The following is a 20913-nucleotide window of genomic DNA, read 5'->3' as shown; positions in this document are numbered from 1 at the left end:
CTAAAATATTAGAAAGAAAAATGCTTTTGAGTTGAAACTGGAATGTATAATTCAGTGCTTGGTAGGTCAGTACATTTTTATGCATTTTTCAAATATTGTTACCATATGTTGTAAAATTTTAGACTACATTTCAGGCTTTCTAAACCATTTGAGCCCTTTAATTTTTATCCAACAAATGGTGATTTTTTTTTCTTTAAATGTGGATATGTATATTGTAATTTATGATTCCTAGTTATGTATTTTTGTGGAATCCTGAAAGTAACGTTGACCACTTTGTGTCTTGGAAACTTAAATTGCTCTAACAGTGTTGCACAGAAATGAGCTCATGACATTTAACATTGTATTTTAATTATTAACTTCAATTGTTAATTTGCTGTGAGATGGATATGCTTTTTAACTAAAATGAAATTGAACCTTGTAATTTTACATATAGTTTTACTTGTTGGACCTGGAAAAGGAATTCTACTTTGATCAACATAGAAGAAGATGCTATAGCTAATCTTTTAGGAGTTCTTAGATATAGTATTCATCCATTGAAAAGGAAGCAGAAGTACTGAAAAGTGAAAGGCCTTATCAACCAACTCTAGTTTTAAATAGAACCTATCCCAGCATATCTCACATGAAGTTTTCAAAAATAAGTTAATAATTCACCTCGTATCAACAAAAGCCTTTAAAACATGGGTTTTCACTAGGTATCACCTAACGCTAAGGTAAAAACCAAAACAAAATCAGATTGACATTTAAGCTCTAAATTTGTAGTTGTCTAATGTTGTACTTAGTAAATGTGTGTTATTAATGCTGTATTCTCCTAGCTATTGTAGAAAATTGTTCAAATAAAGATGCAAATATAAAGGATTTTTGCTAATGTTTTATCAATAAACCCACAGCGCATGGAATATACACCAACATAGAATACATTCTGGGCTGTAAACACACTTTTAAAATTTAAAGAATATACATTTACACAATGGAATACTATGCAACAGAAAGAAAGAAGCAACTCCTACCATTTGCGACAACATGGATGGAACTAGAGAGAATTATGCGTAGTGAAACAAGCCAGGCAATGAAAGAAAAATACCATATGATCTCACCTAATACAGGAGACTAAGGAACAACACAAACAAAAGAACTAAATAGGACAAAGAGCAGAATAGCAGTCAATAGGGGGGAGGGGAGAGGGAGAGAAGGAGGATAAGTGAGGGAAGGGTTTAGTTAAAGAACGTGTATAAATGACATGGACATGGACAATGGGGGGGATATGATTGAGGGAGAAGGGGTGGGCTGGGTGGGGGGAGCTATGGAGGAAAATGGGACAACTAATTGAAAAAAAAATTTTGTCAAAAAAATAAATAAAATTTAAAGAATAGAAATCTTATATATATGCTCTTAGATGACAATAGAAAACCTAGAAATCAATTACAGTAAAACAGCTGAAAAAAATCTCCAAATACCTGGAGATTAAACAACACACTGCTAAATAACACATGGGCCAAAAAAGAAATCGCAAGGAATTTTAAAATATTTTGAACTAAATGAAAATACAACTTATCAAAATTCATGGCATGCAGTGAAAGCTGTACTTAGAGGGAAAGGAATAGCATTAAATGCATGTATTAGGAAAAAAGAGAGCCCTAAAATCAATCATCTTAACTTTATACCTTAGGAACCTAGAGAGGGAGAGAAAGAGGAAATTAAATGTAAAGTAAGCAGGAGATAAATAAAAATTAGAGCAGAAATCAATGAAATTGAGGACAGGAAATCAATAGAGAAAATCAATGAAACCAAAACCTGGTTCTTTGAAAGGGCCAATAAAAAAATCAATAAGCCTCCAGCCAGACTAATTAAGAAAAAAGAGATGGCATACAGTAGGTCAGTGGTTGCTTAACTACCACTTAGGAGTGGTAGGGGGTGGTAATGAGGGAACAGGGAATGATAGTGAAAGAGCATTGGGGTTTCTATTTGAGATGATGACAAAGTTTTAAAATTGACTGGTGATAGTTTAACATATCTCTGAATATATTAAAAACCACTGGGTTTTATACTTTATTATTTTTGTTAGATTTATAGTTTTGCTACAGTAAGATCTGCACACATACAGAATTATTAAAATTCATATAGAACAATATTTACATTTTTAGGTTACAACTTTTTAAGTTAGAAAATGAAGTACAGCTTAAGTTTTACAAAGGAAACAAAAATACACAAGACAAAAATAGAGTTGACAGTAAAAATATAACTATCTGTTCTCAATACAAGAAGTGGAAACTTTGTCAGAAAGCTACATGTTCTTAATCTGGTTGTCCAAATGATTAAAATATGGATGATTTAATGTCGCTTTTCCAGAAATGTGTTGGGCAGGATCATAGACTAACATTTTCTAGAGCACATTTAAGCAATTTTCATTCAAGTTTTTGACGTGGGATGCTAGACTTCCTGATTTCCACTTGGGAAATGTATTCTTACAGTCCTGTAAAGATTCCACCCTGGCCACACTTCATTGTTGGGGGTACCCAAAGGCTCTGAAAATTCTAAAGAATCCATCAATTTCTGAATCCCCATGGGAAAGTGGTTTCTTAGTTATTAATTCCACAAATATTGTGCCAATACGCCAAATGTCAACTGGAGTCAAACAGTGAGCTGGCCCCAGCAATACTGCTGGAGATGTATAGCAAAGTGTTAAAATCTCATGTGTATATACTCTAAGAGGTATCCCAAAAGCTCTGGCAAGGCCAAAATCAGCCACTTTAATTGTTCCTTTGTCATCAATCAATAGATTTTGAGGTTTTAAGTCTGTATAGAACTCTTCTTGAGCGACAACATAATCCCTTGTAGGATTTGGTACAAATGACTGAACAAGTGAAGAATCCATGAACTGATCTGGATGGATAAAATCCAAATATTTCTTTAGATCCATGGAAAGTTATTCAGAGATGAGATATAACCTGGAACCCTACATGAGCAGATCTTAAAGACTGACTATGTTTGGATGATGAAATTCTTTATTTAATAGAGAAATTTCCCCAACTGCAGTACTAGGAACCCCTCTCTCTTCACTTTCTAGTCCAATTTTCTTCATGGCTACCACTTGACATATAGTTTTGTATCTACTCTTTTACACACTTTGTAGGTACCTTCTCCAACTTCTCTATTCTGGTATAGTCTTTCATAGTCATCAATAGTTATGGTAGATGCATGCTAGAGGGTCCTTGAGTTGTGTACTTCAAACGGGTGAAGTGTATGGTATAAGAATTATATTACAATAATTTATTAAGTAAAGATTTTATATCTAGTATAGCAGACTGAGGAAGGAGCTCAAGTTCTCTTCAAAAAAACAAGCACAACACTGGACAAAAGAATCAAGAACAACAATTTTAGGGCTCTATAAGGTGGCCAACAGCACACAACAAATTAGTGGTGGCTATCATGAAAAACCACTGAGCTCTAAGAACAATGGGAGTCTGACATTGTTGCCTGGGCTAGTCCCATCATCCTCCCCTTCCCCACTACAGACAGCATGGTAGTTCTGCCAGAGTTGGGCCAGCTGTGAAAACGAGCAGCTGTTACTTTGGAGAGCTCACCTGATTGGAGTGCAGCAAAATCCCACACTGAGCAGTAGGAGTAGTGATCTCAGAACTGTGAGAAAATACATTTCTGTTGTTTTAAGCACCCAGTGTATGGTACTTTGTTACAACAGCTGTAGGGAAGTAATACAGTATTAAACTGAAGTACCTGTGATAAATTCAGGTGCATAATTTAATCCCTAGAGTAACCACTAAAAAATTAACTCAAGAAATAATAGTTTTTTAAAAGGTAGGAATTAAAATGGCCCACTAAACAAGAAAAATTTAATCTATCACCGAAAACGTCAGTAAAGGAGGAACTAAAGAACAAAAAAAGACATGAGCCATATAAAAAACAAGATGAATCATAAATCCAACCATATCAATGATTACATTAAATGTGAATGGATTAAACACTTCAACTGGAAGCAAACTGTCAAACTGAACTAAAAAAAAAAAAAAACAGACCCAACTGTATTGTCTATAGATTCAAAAACACAGAGATTGAGAAAAAAGAAGAGAAAGATATCAATCCCATTCTAAGATTGTAAAAAACAACAACCCCATCATAACAAAATAGGAATAGGAGGAACTCCTTCATGTTTGGAAAAACCTATGACGAAACTTACTATTAATGGCAAAAAACAAAAACAAAAGCCTGAATGCTTTCCCTCTAAAACTGGGAACAAGGCAAGGATGTCTATTTGTTCTTGTCACTGCTATTCAACATCGTGCTGGTGGTTCTAGCCAATGCAATAGGCACCAAAAAAAACTAAATAACAGCACCTCGATTGAAAGGCAAGTTGTTTTTTTTTAAGTATTTATTTGCAAAAGACTATTTTGTGTGTGGAATATTATAAGGAATCCACAAAAAATTTTTACTTGATCTAATCACTGAATTCAGAAAAGCTTACAACATATAAGATCAATATACAAAAATCAATTCTATTTCTAGCAATAAACAATTAGAAAATAAAATTATGAAACCATTTATATACATTCATAATAATATAAAAAGAATAATATGCCTGGGAATCAATTTAATAAAAGAAGTGCTAGGCTTGTACACTTAAAACTACAAAACATTGTTGAGCCATCTTGGAGGAGAAGTTTTCTAGCAATCTACAGACTTTTCAGAGGGATGGTGCTTAACCAAGATGGGACTTGATTCCATAAAAAATATCATTGTACAATTTTCCAAAAGTCTTGCTAAGATTTTTATTCCAATTATGTTAGGCTTCTATATTATTAATTTGGGTAGAATTGATACCTGTACAATATTAAATATTGCCACCCCTGAAAGTGACATGTATTATTCAGGCCTTCTTTTATGGCCTTGAAGAGAAATTTAAACATTTTCTCCCCAAAGGCCGAGTGCATTTGTTAGTGTAATTTCTGGACACTTTGTATTTTAGTTGATATTGTTAATATCTTATTTTACTTTTTATTGTATTTTCTAAATGGTTATTTCTGATATAAAGGAACGTTACTTTTTTTATATATGATTTTGAATATGGTCACCTGACTGAGCTCTCACAAGTGCTAATAGTTTGTTGATCTCTTGGGTTTTCTATGGAAATGGTCACATCCCTCAGTTCTTTCCAGTAAACAAGCTGCGACTTAAAGGAGCTGAAACTTGGGCCAGGACAGCTCTCAGAGCACACCTGTTTCCTCGCCCTGAGAGCGCATCCCGCTTGGGCTGGTTCTTGGCGCAGCGCTCGGCCCCCGCCAGGTGGACCCCTTTACCGCTGCCATTGACCCGGAGGCGGGTCGCGTCCTGCCCCGCCCCCGTCCCAGCCAATCGCGGCGAGGACTCGCTCGGCTGGGCCGGGAGGGACCAATCCGCGCCTCTCTGCTCCCAGGCAGCCAGCCCTCGGGAAAGTTTGGGGATCGCTAGAAAACTTCTCCGGCAAGACAGCCCCGCGCTATTAATGCGGCTCTCGCGCACGGCTACCTGTCCGGGAGCCTCAAAGCCTCAGGCCCAGCCCCCGGGCCTCGCCCCGTAGCGACCCTCGAGCTGCCCTGGCTCTTTCGCCCATGGCGGTGGCTGCGCTGTACACGCAGGTAGGCTGGGTGGCCCGACCTTCGGGAGGGCGCGCGGGAAGGAAGCTGGCCCAGCGCTAATGCTGACTGTACCTGGCGTCTGGGCCACACCTGTGCACCTGGCGCGCTGGCTGCGGGGAGGCGGACGCGGAGGGCCCAGGGATGGGGGCGCAGGGACCGTCGGCCCCTGAGGGCTCGGGTCCCTGTCCATGGGAAAAGCACCCCCGGGAGCCTGGGTCCTCTCGGGACGGGAAGACCCAGTGCCTCTCCAGGCCTGAGCTTCCAGGGGTCGCGCGTTGGGCGGTGTCTCCCGTGCGCCTTGGCCCCCTCCGTCCGAGCCACAAGTGGAAACAGAGTTGCCTGCGGGAATGTAGAAATCTCAGACGTGGGCGAATAATCGCATCCATAATCTTCCCGATCCTCCTGGGGACCCTTTGAACAACCTGGCTCAGAAATTTAGGACCACACTATTCAGGTTGCTTTCTAGAATTCCTATCTTCAAAATGCATGCACGTGCGTTTGAGTTCATCTGACTCCAAAGCTGCAGCTGCCTGACATATGAGCCCGGCCTCATCCGCAGGAGCTGAGGGCCCCTGATGTGTAGTCACAGGCTCTAACATTCATATGGTGCTTTACAGTGTGACTCCAGGACCCGCTCCAGAGCATTCGTCCGAAACCTCGTCTTCCATGGGGGCAGAGGGCTCCACTCTCTATGTAGGAAGGGCAACATTCCCATACAGCATCCAGAACCTTCTGAGATGACCTTGGTTGATAATTTGGATAAAAAGTGTGAAAGTGTTGGCCCTTTTGAAAAAAAAAAATCCATTTGAATAGCCATAAAGTCAGGTCCTCCTACACCCTCGTCTCATCCCCAATATTCAGATTGATGGAACTAGAATCCACCCATGTCTGACACATGCCCTTCCTTCATAAATAAAGGCACTTTTGCTGTTGATATAAACAAGAGTTGTAAATAAATATTTCAAAGCTTTAAACAAACCTTCATCTTCTACTTTGTTTAATTAGTAACAGTATAAATGCAAATCAACCAAATGGTGTTTTCCTCTTTAATGCATTTATTTCCATTAACTAGTTCTAAATGGAACTCTGTTCTAGGGTAGTTTTACCAATGAGAATATGAGCCATCAGATATCCAACAGTGCTTCTTTGGTCTTCAACTTACTGGAGGTAAAAAAAAGTTCTTGAACAAAACCATTCTTGAAAGACACTTTGGAGGACAGATAAAACTGCTGATTAATCCATTTTAAGTAACAATCCTCCCCCAACCCCCGGAAAAACACACACGTGAGCACCCCTGTCATTAAGTGCCTCAGCCACAAATATACAGGGACTGGCAAAAGTAGGTTTAAAAAAGTTGTATTGTTTATCAATTATTCTATTATTTATTTGTATTACAACTGTAAGCCTACTTTTGCCCACCTGGTATATTAAATATTCACTTGGTACCAGGCACAATGGAGGAAAACTGATATGGAAGAGTTTTCTAGAGATTAGCTTGAACGGAGAATCCCAGAGCCTGAAGGGGCCTTGATGACTGTCCCCACCTACTCCAAGGAGCACATGTGTCCCCAGGCTGCCACCTTCCTTCCAGGTGGTCAGCCAGCCCCCTACTTTGTCAGTTCCAGAGGTGGGATGCTCCTCCATTTGTGTGTGTAGCTGCCTGTTTAGGTTTTCGAGAGCTTACTTGTTAAAGATTTCTTTCTTTTCTTTTTTTTTAAATATACTCAACAAATATTTATTGAGCATCTACTAATTGTTTCTTTTCCCATACTCCTCTCACTACCCTATTTCTCTCTTCCAAGGGGGGCAAAAAACAAAAGAAAAAAACCTGCAAAGCAAATTGTGTACATTTTCAAAGAAGGAAAGCAATAATACGTTTTTTTCATATACTTTTTACTATCCTTTTCCATGTCAACACACATTTCACTTTTTAAAAATTTAATTTTTTAAAATTAAATATTCAATATTATTAATATGTTTTCTGGTGTACAGCATAGTGGCTAGACAACCTTTATTTTTAAGAGTGTCCCTCCTATATTTCTGCTACCCATCTGGCACCATACATGGTCATTACAATACTATTGACTATATTTCCTATGCTGTACTTACATCTCAATGATTATTTTGTAACTACCAGTTTGTACTTCTCAATCTCTTCACCTTTTTCACCCAGTCCCCCAACCTGCTTCCCCTCTGGCACCCTTTTTCACCCAGTCCCCCAACCTGCTTCCCCTCTGGCACCCATCAGTCTGTTCTCTGTGTCTATGAGTCTGTATCTGTTTTGTTTGTTCATTTATATTGGTCTTTAGATTCCACATATAAGTTAACTCAAAGATTTCTTTCTTAGACAAAATCTAAACCCTTTCTCTTCGCTTCTCTACCAGTCCCCACCCCCACCACCCACCCACCCTCTTAAGTCCAAAGATCTAGCCAATTGTCCTGAATGTCAGCACACAGGATTGACCTAAGTCAAAGTTCATGGCTGGGACCCTTAGCCACATTTAACCCCTATCACACAATCTTAGCCACACAGTGTTTTAAAACACTGCACCCAGGCAAATAGTGATCCTGCAGTGGGGTGGTGGGTGGACTGTCCATTCAGGGATCCCTGTGTGGCAGCCACACCTATCCCATGATCGCTAGGCTGCCCAGTCACACTCTTTACACAGCTGTTACCTGCCTGGCCCCTGTCTAACCTCTCTTCCTGCAGTGGTCTTGAAGAAAGGCATACTACCTCCCATAAAATATTTTTTGACACTTCTGTATATAAAACTGTATGCTTGGGGGAGGTTAGAAAGTTTTCTTTTTTTAAGTGATAGTCTTGCCTCTCAAGTTTTTTGTTGAGAGAGACATGAGAAATATCAAGTACATCAGTCTGCTGAGGCGTGGAGGGCCTGAAGGAACGTGCTGGGCAATGGAGCTGAGAGGAGGGTTGTGCAGCCAGGTGTAGCCCAGGGCATTATGCTCTGCTGAAGGTTTAAGTGGAGGGTGACAGGGTCGAGTGTGGTGATTTAGGAAGCTGGGTGTGCCAACCGTGCCACGGGACTCAGCCCCCACGGGAGAGAGGCTGGAGTCAGGTTGCTGCTTTGTCAAGTCATCCTCACTGCCACCGGGAGAGAACTGTGGCTACAGGATTGGAAATAGAAGGTGGAGGCAGAGTCTGGAGAGTGTGTGAGCTAGGTGAGAATGGGAGCCTGGACTGGGGTGTGTGGGGGACAGGATGGGCCAAGGATGGCATGGAGGTTAGCGTCCGGATGACTGAGAGGAGGGTGTGCTGTTGACACAGTGAGGGGCATCAGGAGGAGGAGATGTTTCTTAGGAAAGTCGTGAGCAAAACACCTGCAGGGGTTGGAGGGGTGCGGGAGTCCCAGGGCTGGTCCTGGATGGGCCAGGAGTCTTCTGCCCAGAGGCAGAGTTGCAGCCTAGGTAGTGAAGGCCTTGCCAAGGGAGAGAGGAGGGCCAAGACAGGACCCTGGGACTGCATCTGGTTGGGGAGTAGGGGGAAACCGAGAGCCTGCGACAGAGCCATTGCAGGGAGGAGGAGACAGGAGAGCTGGCGTCAGGAACCACAAGAAGAGAGATTCCGGGAAACAGAGGACTCTTGGGAGGAAGTGAGGTGACAGCGGCAGTGGCTGCAGAGGGTGGGGGTGGGGCCAGGCAAAACGAACCATGTCTTTTCAAAAGCAGTTTGGCAACATGCCTTAGAAATGTCCACAGCATTTGACCCAGCAGTTCTGCTCCGAAATCTCTCTAAGAAAAACCAGACTGGCCACTCTCAATGTGGCCCCTCTGGAGGCCCTGTCACTTTCAGACTCACTGGCCAGCCACATGGTCCCGCCACTCTGCATCATCTCCCAGCCCCCTGCCCACCTTGGCTCTTGCCCCACCAGACTCCTTGCTGTCTCTCAACACATTCTTATGCCTTGCACACAGGGCTCCCTCTGCCTCAAATGTCTGTCCATCTCTGCACCTGCTTTGCTCACCCATGCCTTCACCTTCCAAATTCATCTGAGCAGAGCCTCTTCTGAGAAACCTTTGCCCTCCAACTGGGTGCCTTTAATAATCATTGGCAACAGCTCATTAACTCCCTATCCGCCTTGTTGACCAAGAGTTTCTAGAGGACAGGGAGCACTGGGGGCTCAATACATGTTTGATATGGGCATGAAGATGAGGATGATGGTTACTTTTATCTCAGTCACTGAGGGCTTCGTATGTGCCAGATGTCATCCTCAGAAGTGCATGTGCCTTCTTTCACTTAACCTGAATAACCAATACTCTGTTGTTATCCCAGTTTTACAAATGGCTCCGGTTAAGTTGCCTAAGGTTACATAGAAGCCGTGGAGTCAGGAGTAAAAGCCTGAGTTCTTAACACCTCCCAGTACCACCGACTTGGTTCATTCACCTTTATCATCTTCCTCCTCTTCAAGAGATCTGACCCTCCCCCACACAGAGGACTGGCGGGAAGTTCATCCACTTCCTAGCTGCCTCCCCTGTCACCTGGTTGTTTATCATATTATTCCTTCTAATAACAAATGTAAGCAAACCCATTGTCCAGCAAAAGGGGTAGAATTTGGTGAATTACAGAAGACCCACAGCATAGAACAGTATGAAGCTGTTACAGATGCTACTTAATGAAGAGGTCATAACAGTATGGGGAAAATGCTTGTTACATACAAAATAAGAGCACAAAAACTGTATATGCTGTGTGATCATACACATATAATATACATGTCTATATATGATCGCCTTCCTTCCAAACCAAGGAAGAAGACCATGTGTGTCAATAACTGAAGACGGGGCAGTCAGTTGTTCTATAGCTGCAGAAGAGTCAAGGAGGACGAAGGCTGAGAGCCGCCATTAGATGTAGCATCACTTCTCTTTCAGTAGAACTGCGAGGGAGAACGGGGGCACCTGAGCATGGTCACGGGCTGAAGCGGGGGACCCAGTGGAGGACTGGAGAAACCAAAGCTGTAAGACAGGCACCAGGCTTGGGACGACCTCAGAAAGCAGTCAGGGACCTGAGGCTGCGGTGGCAGGAGTTGAAGACATGGAGCTGTTTAGAATAAAGGAAGCCCATACGGCTTGACAGCTGCTGAGAATGCCACTTGGGTGGACTGAGAGCCTGAGGGGAGGGATAGTACCACCAGCCTTTTCTCCTACAGCTTCATTCCAAACCCTCCACCATAGGGGCACCCTCCTTAATCTGGTCTGCTTGGCCGTGAGTGCCGTGGGACTGCGGGGGGGGGGGGGGGGGCACCTCCTGCACGTGGGCCTCATGCAGCTGGCAGTGCTGCGTTGTTCTTCTTAAGCGGAGTGCTCCTTGCACTAGAGGTGGCGACTGGGGTTAAGTCTTGGTTCTGCCCCTTATAACCAGTGACACCGCACAAGTTACTTAACCTTTCTGGGTTTCCACACCTGTAAAATTAATGAGACCTTTTGCCTGCACCTGACAACCATTCGTGGTTGGGGGGGAGGGGGGAGGGAGAGCCCAGGTCCCTGGTTTCTGACTTGAGGAAGAGGAGGAGGCGCAGGTTTGGAGAGGGCATCATAATCACTTGAGCTTGGGATTTGAGTGTCTCAGGGCATTTAGGGGCTGACATCAGGAGGGCAATCGGAAATGTGGTCTAGACCCACTGTGAGATCTGGGCTGGAGCACTCAGCGGCACACAGGTGCCGGGGCAGTCTTGGAAACCATGGGAAGAGATGAAAATCTCCAAAGAGCCTATTGTGAGAAAAGACCGGGAAGGACTTTGGGAGACATAAGCGGAGGCCCAGGAGGGCCCTGAGGAATGAGGGGTGAGGAGGAGGAAGAGCGAGAGCTCGCATCCCCACTCTGGCTAGGCTCACTGGGTTGCATAGGATCCCATCCAGGCCAGAAGATGGGCAGGAAGGGAACTGGTGTCATTCCATATTCCAGGTCAGGCCTTCACGCCATTTCTGTGGCTGATACCAGCAGACCCCTTCAAATAGGCGGGCGGCCTGAGAAGGTGCTGCCCTCTCTCACCTGGGCACGTAGGGCATGCGGATGGGGCATGTTCCTGGGAACATAGCATTTCCTACGGGGCAGTGCACCTGAAGCTTTTGCATCATTCCTGAGCCTCCCATGGCTGAGGGACACCATGGTTTCCCACTGTGGGGAGGATCCCAGGGGAGGTGTGGGAGATGGGCCCGCCCAGAGGGTGGTATGAGCCAAGAGGCCCCTGCTCCATGAAAAAGAGCCACACTGGGGAGGTCACGTGAGAGCTAGTCACCTTGTTTGCAGGGACTGCGTTTGTTTGTCTAAACGTTGCAAAGTTAGCTCTTCCTCCAGTTTGAAGTGCTGCCTTGCAGGTAAAGGAATGTATGGAGGAAGGGAGGGACCAAATGGGTGTAACTTCTGTGGAACAGGGTAAACTTCAGTGTGTTTACTTACCAGGCTGGGCTTCAGCTGTGGGGCCCTAAATGACTGGCAGCGTTGCTGGCGGAGGCACCAGGCCCTGTAAGGTGTGGGCAGCCGGGAGCTCAGGTGGGGGTTTGGCGAGGAGACCACTGTGTTCCCTCCAGAAGAGAAGCAGACATTTGGTTCCATGTGTCCTAACACTGCCTACCATGTCACATTACTTTGAGCTGAAATAACCAAGGAAACAAATCTAAAACGAGTGCTGGGGGAGCCTGCTTGCCCTCGGCAGATGGCTGCACTGGAGAGTTCAGAATTATTTTCAGGGTCAGACTCATTTAATTAACAAGTGGTTCACGTAGAATCCCAGGCCCTGGCTCCCCTGGACTTCTGGCCTTTGAGACTCTGTGTGGAAGCTGGCTGGTTATTGACCTCTGTGGGCTTCAGTTTGGGGATCAGTAAAATAAAGGCTTAGGCTGACTGAGGGATTTTAACATTCCATACTTCTCAGACCCCAGGCTTCTGTGGAAGGACTTGACAGACCCAGCCAAAAACCCCCCACTGGGATCCCACCATAACACCTCTGTTTTTACCTCTTTCACAAAAGAGCTGCCACCGTTTCAGCAGAAGTAAGCTTTCTGTGGCTGTGAAAAGGACATTGACAACTTTGAGTAGACAGTTTTCAAGGACCTTTTCAGCTCTGAAATTCTATGGTGTCCAACCCTTGATAATTGGGATACTGTGGTAATGATTTCAGCTTTATGAGGTTAGCAGTAAATATTTTCAGTAGCAGACCTGAGGTAGAAAATGGTAGCCCATGGCAACAAGGATACATGGAGTGTGAGTGTGTGTCTGGGTTGTGTGTCTCTGTGTTTGCTTATTAGGCTTCTGTCTACCTGTTTACAGGAGTGTGTGGAAGTAAGTCTGTGTTGTTGCCTGTCGGGTCATTCTTCCATTCTCTCTCTGTCTTTCTCTCAAATCTTACCCATCCATGCCACATTTCAGCGAGCTTCTGCTCTTAGCTAGCTGCCAATAATTAAAGCAACTCAAATAACTTTAGTGAGTCATGATTGATATCCAGTCAATTTTGAATATATACATACATGCATATGTATATGTATCCTTTGGGTTTAATGAAGCAATTTGTATTAACATATTTATTGCTGTGCTCCTCAACCAACTTTGCCCAAGCCTAGTACTGAAACCCTGAACTGTATTTTATACTTATTTTTTATTTCCTTTGACATCTTGTTATGAACATTTCTGACGCATAGTAAAGTTGAAAGAACCCTACAGTGAGCATGAACATTTCACTGTATTCGTGGTATCGCATGCCTATCCATCTTTCTATCTTCTGTCCAGCCCTCAATCCATCTTATATTCTGAAGCATTTTGGAGTAAATTGTATATGTCAGTACATGTCCTTCTAAATATTTTAGTCTGCATATTGTCAAGTTCCATGTTTACTTAGCTCTGTATGTAGAATTTCCAGACAGTGAAATGCACAGATCTTCAGTGTGTGTTCTCTGAGGCTGGACATGTGCTTAGCCCCTGTGTGGAGCCCACCACGGAACATTGCTTCATGCACCTTCCCAGTTGCTCCTGGGCCCTCTCTACCCTCAGAGGCACTACTGCTCTCAATTTTCCCCACCATACATTAGTTTTACCTGTTCTAGCATTTCATTGAAATGGACTTATGTGGAATGTACTCATTTGTGTTAAGCTTCTTTGATTAACCCTAATGCTTTAGAGATTCATTCACATTCTTATGTCAGTGGTTGATTCCTTTTATTCACTAGTCGTATTCCATGAGTATACCACGGTTGTACTTCTTTCTCTTTTTAAAATTTATCTCCATATTAATAGACATCTAGATTGTTTCCACTTTGGGGGCTATTATGAAAACTGTGGTGCTCATCTTTGCTCTATTCTTGGGGAACTTGGAGGCCAGTTTTCTCTGGGAAGTGAAAACTGCCAGCCTCTCAGACTTCATCCACATCTGGGATCCTGGGCTATCAAACCTTTAAATTGAAAACCTTTCCTAGGTACTGTGTAATGTCTTCCTGTGGGTGCTTCCCAATTCTTGTTCCTGTCAGCCTGGTTATGTCCCAAGACACCAGGATATCCTGTAGGGGTGCCCTGTTCATAGAAACTACTGCTAAATGAGCAGAGAGATGCAAATATGAACAAATTTGAATGCAGTTACAGGTCAGTGATTGGCTGGGTTAGTAGGAAGATCACGTAACTATGAGAAGGTGCCTTCTCTTTTTGGTAATCTAGCCCTATGACAGACACAGATATCATAGATGTTTAGCAGGTGTTTACAAATGAATGAACAAACAAATGAATGAATGAATGAATGGACAGGAGGATTAATTTACAGACTGCTACAGGAGACTTAGATGTGGGGTCTGGGTGGAAGAGCCAATGTAGTCAGTGCCTGCTGCAGATAGCATGCCTGGAGGAGAGGGGAACGCATCCTGGGACCCTATGATGACAGCTGCAGTATAGCGCTTGGCAGTCACCTTGTCTTTATTTTGAACAGCGTTCAGGTACCACTGGTAAGTCCTGGAGAATGAGACCACCCTCTTTCTTATGCGTGAATGATTAGGCATGTGTATTAGTCTGCTAGGGCTGCCATAACACAGACTGGGTGCTTAGACAACAGTCATTTATTTCTCACAATTCTGGAGGCTTGGAAGTCCTAGATCAGAGTTGCAGGGTTGGTGTCTGGTGAGGACTTCTCCTTTGGGTATGGACAGCTGCCTTTTCACTGTTACATGTATGGCCTTCCATTGGCGCATGCAGGTGAAGAGAGTGTGTGCACAAGCTCTCTGGTGTCTCTTCTTATAACGACACTAACCCTATAAGATCAGGGACTCATGACTTCATTTTATTTTAATTACCTTTAGAAGACCCTATCTGCAAATGCCGTCACACTGGAATTAGGGCTTTAACATAGGAATTTTGGAGGGGACACAATTCAGTGCATAGCAGTGTGGTTCTGCGTGAAGACTTGCACATCAGCATGGAGCCAGCTATACCAAATGCTTGTGGGGAACTGAGCTTGGCAGCTACATGTGGACTTCTGCGTTTCCCACAGCAGAACCCTCAGCTGCTGACCTGGTGCTCAGACTGTGATAATGCTGCTAGAACATTACTTCTATAGCACTTTACAAAGTGCTTTCAAGTACACAGTCTAATTTAACCTCCCATCAAATCAGTGAAGCAGGTATTGTTGTACCCACTTTATGGATGAGAAAAACGAGGCACAAGAGGTTAAGTGCCTGGTCCAGAGCCCCATAGTCCCATCAGTGGTGAACCAGATCTCTCTGCTCCAACTCTTGTACCAGCACTCAGGTCTTCCCTTTAAAGGCACTCATGGATTTCCTTGTCACTCCCAGGCTGTCAGTGTTCAAGGTGTATTTAGGAGGCTTTAGGAATTTTGTTGCCTAGAAAATGAAGCAGCTAGGCCTGATGCACTGCAGATACACTAGAGAGTGCCTCAAAAGCAAAAATTAGGTAAAAGTATTCCTAATGGAGGAACTGGCCTAGTGGACAGAAACAAACCTTCCTGGGTCAAATGATCTGATTATCCGTGCCTCATTTTTTTTTCTAGACCCTTCCCCTTCTTACCCCACTTCTCTGTGTGTCCATGGCCCTGGAGCCCACAACCCTGGGGTCTGCACCACTTGCTGAAGCCACTCCGCGCTTCCCTCCAGGCCCTAGCAGCTCCTGGCCTGGCTCGGAGACATTCCGCCAGCGTTTCCAGCAGTTCCACTACCAAGACACTGGGTGCCTCCTTTTTAAAATGCTGACATTAAGCCTGTCCTATTGTGTTGGTCAGTACAACAGGGTTTGGATTCCTGATCCTGAAGATGTTTGGAAATCCGCAGAAATCACAAAGGACTACAGAGTTGGTGACAAAGTCCTGCAACTCCTGCTGGAGGATGGAACGGTGGGTCCTTGCTGGCTGTAGCTGCCGTGATGTACAAAGGGGCAACTGGGGTAGGTGGGGGCGGGCAGACGGTGCCTGTGGGAGCAACCAGGGGAGGGCACATGAGGGGGCACCAGAATGGCCAGCTGCTGCTGTGGATGCACTCGTGTCTGTACCACCCCCCTCCTCTCCCCACGCCCCCTGCCCCCACCCACACTGACCAACTGAGGGCAAAGAGTGCTCTTCTTCAGCCGGGCCTCTCCTTGTAACAAGGTGCAGCGGGTGGGTCTGGGCCTCGTGCTGCATTTCCAGGGACTCGGCATTGCTGGGAGAATGCTCAGAGGTGATCCGCCATTTTGGTTCCCTAGGTCTCAGCACAGAGACTGGGCAAAGACGAGAAATCTGGAGGGAAGAAGGTTGGGCCAAGGCATACACTGGCGGGGAACAACATCACGCTGGGAAGAGGAGGAGAAACAGAGGAGGGAGAGAGAAAAGAGGAAGGGAGAGGCAGGGGTGAGGGACAGAAACATGTAAGAACTGAGACCTCCAGGAGGGACCGTGACGGGGCGATTAGGGACGTGACGGGTGATGGGACAAGAGGACAGTCGTGTCGAGCTTTGTGTGACATGATGAGGGGCCTCTGTCAGTGCTGAAATTTTGTTGCCTAGAAAATGAAGCAGCTAGTCCTGGTGCATTGCAGATGCATGAGAGTGCCTCATAAGCAAAAGTTAGGTGCGAGTATTCCTAATGGAGGAGCTGGCCCAGCGGACACAAACAAACCTGCCCGAAGGTTGAGTAGGAAGATCAGCAGTTGTTCCCGCGCTGGAGTAAAAGCTTCTGCAGATTTTGTCTTTGCTTTAATTTTTCATCATGAGTCATCTTATCCCTCCCCTGGCACTAATGACATCCCACTAGATCCACAGCTAAGGGGGCCTTACCTTCTCAGAATCAACTATCTGGATATGGAGCTGGACAGAGGATTCCTGATCCATCCGGATGCCAGGGTTGGTTTGGGGAACATCATTAAAATGCTGGAATGTCCAAAGCATGCAAATGGCCTCCATAGAGACAGGGCACCCTGTCTGTAAAGAATATCCTGGATTTGGGAGTCATTTCCTGAGACAGTGGAAGGAAGATCAACATAGAGGTTAAGGGCACATCCTCTAGAATCAATATCTGCATTGAAATCCCACCACAGCCCCTCGCTAGTCTGCGACAAAGTGCGCTTTGGTCTCCTCTTATGTAAAAGGGAGTTAAGATCAGCACAGCATCACAGGGAGAGTTGCTGAAGGTCAAACGTGTGCCAGTGCAGGAGGTGGAGCACGAGGATGCTGTGTCTGCCTTCAGCCTTCCCCCGCCCGTCTGAGACTCCCTGCAGCACTTGCTGAGCGCCTCCTGTGCACAGTGCATGCTCTCCTTAGGGGTCACAGGGCTCTGGGAGCCAAATCTCAGATGGCAGCTGCAGTGGTGGTTTGCTGCTTCGGTAATATCAGCAGGGCTTCAGGTGGCGGCAGTCCTGGCCCTGAGCCAGCTGCCCGGAGGAGGAGGACGAGGGGAGGCAGGTAAGACGGCAGCAGCCAGACCGCTCTGCAACTTGACTGTTTGTCTATACCATGGAGGACAAAGCCAGCTTTGTGCCAGAAAAGGGCACCTCTGCCTCAGCTGTCAGTCTGATGTTCTCCGCACTCTCTCCCCTCCCCTAGGCCGTCTGTCCTGTTTGCCTTTCTCTCTTTTTTCCTGGGTTTCTTTCACACATCACACACATGCACACACACCACACACTCTGGCTGAACTGAAAAAGGAGGTGGTTCATTAATTACTTAATTTTTATTTATGTATTTTATCTGACAGAGGACTTTATTCACAATATTTAATGAACTATGAATCTACATTAAAAAAAAAAAAAACCTGGAAGAGGCTGTTAATTTAAAACAGGTAAAAGAAAAACTTAAAATAAGTGTAGCATAAGACTATTCAGCTTGGGGTAGGTCTAGAGTCTAATTGCTCGACAGTGCAAGAGGCAGCTGCTGTGAGGGTTCACGTCCATTGTCCTGGATTGCCCTGAGCTGCTCTCCTTACACAAAATAGACCAAGCAGCCAACAAACCAAACCCATCAGCACTCACAGGAGGAAGCCTGATGCAGGCTCCAGAGTCAGCCAGACTCGTGTTAACTCAGGGACCTTGGACAAGGAGACTACCCTTTCTGAGCTTGTCTCCTTAACTGTCAATCAGGGTAGTTGTGCCCTCCTCGAAAGGCAGTTTTGAGGGTTAAATGATAACCGGTGCTGAGTGCTTGACAAAGAGTCTGCACAGTGGGCACCTGCTGAGGGGCAGCTGGGTCACCTTGAGCTGGTGCAGGAAGGTGGCCGTGAAACAAGCTTGCTGGGTGACCTTGTTCGAGTCCCTTCCCCAGGCTGTGAAATGAGAGTGAAGGAAGTAAGAACAAGTGGCCGTAAGGTCCCCTGATGCTCTGACATTAGGAAGCCCAGTCATCTGTGGAAGGCCAGGTTATGTGTATGCTAACCTGGCCTTCGTTCTGCTCAGGCAGCTACTGTGGGAACACTAGGTGACGTCCAGCAGAAGACAGGCCAGCCTGGGTGTTACTCAGCCCAGGCTGCGGGTGATGGGCAAAGGTGGCCCTGCAGGGGGAGCCTTGTGCCCTCATGAACACTGCTGGCCTATTTCAGAGATACCACCACCCCTACGGGCCCCTTCAGACACTTCTCATCGTGAAGCATGTCACTTCCATCAGAGATTTGGCAGCCTTAGAGCTGTGAGGGATCTTACGTGATCAAGTCATATTTTAGCAGCAGAATTATGTTTCAAATCAAAACTTCCACAGCACCCAACATCTAAACCACATATAAATGGGGCCCCTGTGGTAGAGTCAGGGATGGGGTGCCTAACGAGTCCAGTTCTTTCACAGATGAGAGAAGAGGCCCAGCAAGGGTGACTAACTCTTCCCAGGGCACATAGCTAATGCCTAGTCCCCCGGCTCCCACTTTTTAAGTCAGCCATAAAGATAATTTTCTCATTGCTCTACATAAGTGTGGTTTTCAGACTGTCAGGGATCACTCTGATGGGAGGTAGATAGGATGGAGATAGTGGGCCAGCAGAAATACCAGAAGTCTTTCATTTTGTCTTTGTCCACAGGAGCTGGATTATTCCATCGACCCTGAGTCTCTGCCTCCGCTCCAGAACCCTGACGTCCTCGTGGGTGAGAATGACCTCACAGCCCTCAGTTACCTGCATGAGCCCGCAGTGCTCCACAATCTCCGAGTCCGCTTTGCTGACTCCAAACTCATTTACACCTACAGTGGTAAGGAGAGCGTTTCGCGGGGCGCGGGAGTGGCGCTGAGGCTGAGTGCTTGCAGTCCGGAGCATCCCGGGCATATATTTTATATTGCGTTTATACTAGCAATGCTGACTTCTGTCCATGTGTAATCACATTTAAACATTTGCCCAAACTTCCACCTAAAAGGTACAGACATTTTAGAGAGTTAGGTATAATATAAAAGAAGTGTCTAAATGGGGTGAATTTTCAACAAGAGCTAAGATCGAGCTACCAAGAAAAACGTACGTGGATCAAGCTTGGGCTTGAGTTCCTCATTATATTTGATAAATTCGGGGCAATGATATTATCATTGTATTTGCACTGAGGATTGCCAAGCCCTTTCAGTTTTCGGGAATTCTCCTCTGTCATCGCATCTAACCCTCTCAGAGCAGCCCAGACATGGAGGTGGCACTGGGGAACTGATTCAGAGCATTATGTGACCTGCCTAAAGACACACAGATGGTTTAGTAAGTGGCAGAGCTGGGGTTTGTCAAAAGAACCTGGAGAAATGGGTGACAGTAAGAATCCCATCACTGCATTTAACATCTGTTCTCAGGAATCATTTTGGTGGCCATGAATCCTTACAAGCAGCTGCCGATATATGGAGACGCCATCATCCACGCCTACAGCGGGCAGAACATGGGCGATATGGACCCGCACATATTTGCCGTAGCAGAAGAGGCATACAAGCAAATGGCCAGGTAGCCTCCTGCCAGGCGGGGCTTCCTCTTGCTCTCCTAATGTTCCCGCATTTGCTAGGTCCTCATGGTGGTGGGGAGACATCTAGCTTGGTCTAATTTAATGTGACCATCAGACGGGAGAGGGTGTCTGGTAGAGCAGACTACCTCTATAAAGTAGCAAATAACTCTAAATGTGAAACTCCCCTGTTTAAACTGAGTTTTCTGGGTTTTATTCCTTCTAGGTAGTTAAAAGTTGGTCCTGCCAATCTGGAAATAGCAGACGCTTCTCTTGCAGGTTGGAGGAATATTGATATATTGTCCACTGTTGAGATATTTAAACTTTTTTACCCACCCCAGGCAGCAGAGTCTAATGGGAGATGAACACAGGTTTCAGCTGTAGATTTGGGGTTTTACCCTAATTTGGCCACCTGTTTTTTGTATGGCCCTGTGGAGTTCTTGTTTTGCTAGCAACATTTATTAAAAAGCCTCCTGTGGACCAATTACCATGCACACATTCCCGTACATCACCTTGGATGCTCGCAGAATAGCCTGTGATCAAGATGCCTGGGTGATCGACTGAAATGAGAATCATCTGCACAAGGTCACCCAGCGCGGACAGGGCTGGGGTCTGCACTCCAATTTTTTGACTCCACATGTAATTTCTTTTTCCCATAATCATCCTCTTTTGGCTTCAATGTCCTCCTCATCTGTAATGTATGAAGAGTAGAAACACCACCTTATTTTTGTAACTCCTTTTACAGTTTGCAAAAGAACTTCCACGACCAGTGGTCTTTGGTCTTCCAACACTCCAGTGAAGTCAGCTGAGCTACCATCATCACCCTCATTTCAGAGATGAAGACCTGAAGTGAGGGACCTGGACCTGCTCATAGCCTTGGGCACAGTGCCCGATCTCCCTCAGCTCCAGTGTCCTTACCTGTGAACTAGATGCTCAGTGAGC

The 20913-nt window shown here is 45.2% G+C and overlaps 1 protein-coding gene and 1 pseudogene across 1 annotated transcript in view; one reads left to right on the top strand and one right to left on the bottom strand.

Moving 5' to 3' along the window:
• Positions 1 to 2281: 2281 nt before the first annotated feature.
• LOC150016496 (cyclin-dependent kinase 1-like) lies at positions 2282 to 5602 on the bottom strand (annotated as a pseudogene).
• Positions 5433 to 20913, top strand: part of MYO5C (myosin VC) — an 82774-nt gene continuing 67293 nt past the window's right edge. Inside the window, exons 1-4 of the mRNA XM_090270612.1 lie at positions 5433 to 5627; positions 15851 to 15961; positions 19095 to 19260; positions 19832 to 19976. Coding sequence (XP_090126738.1) covers positions 5601 to 5627; positions 15851 to 15961; positions 19095 to 19260; positions 19832 to 19976 — 449 coding nt within the window. The 5' untranslated portion in view covers positions 5433 to 5600. The remainder of the gene's footprint in view (positions 5628 to 15850; positions 15962 to 19094; positions 19261 to 19831; positions 19977 to 20913) is intronic.

The sequence above is a fragment of the Furipterus horrens genome, unplaced genomic scaffold (assembly GCF_987537825.1).
Source record: "Furipterus horrens unplaced genomic scaffold, mFurHor1.1.pri manual_scaffold_3, whole genome shotgun sequence".
Taxonomy (NCBI): domain Eukaryota; kingdom Metazoa; phylum Chordata; class Mammalia; order Chiroptera; family Furipteridae; genus Furipterus; species Furipterus horrens.
Note: the sequence above shows the minus strand (reverse complement) of the source record. Positions and strands in the feature narration are given on the sequence as shown.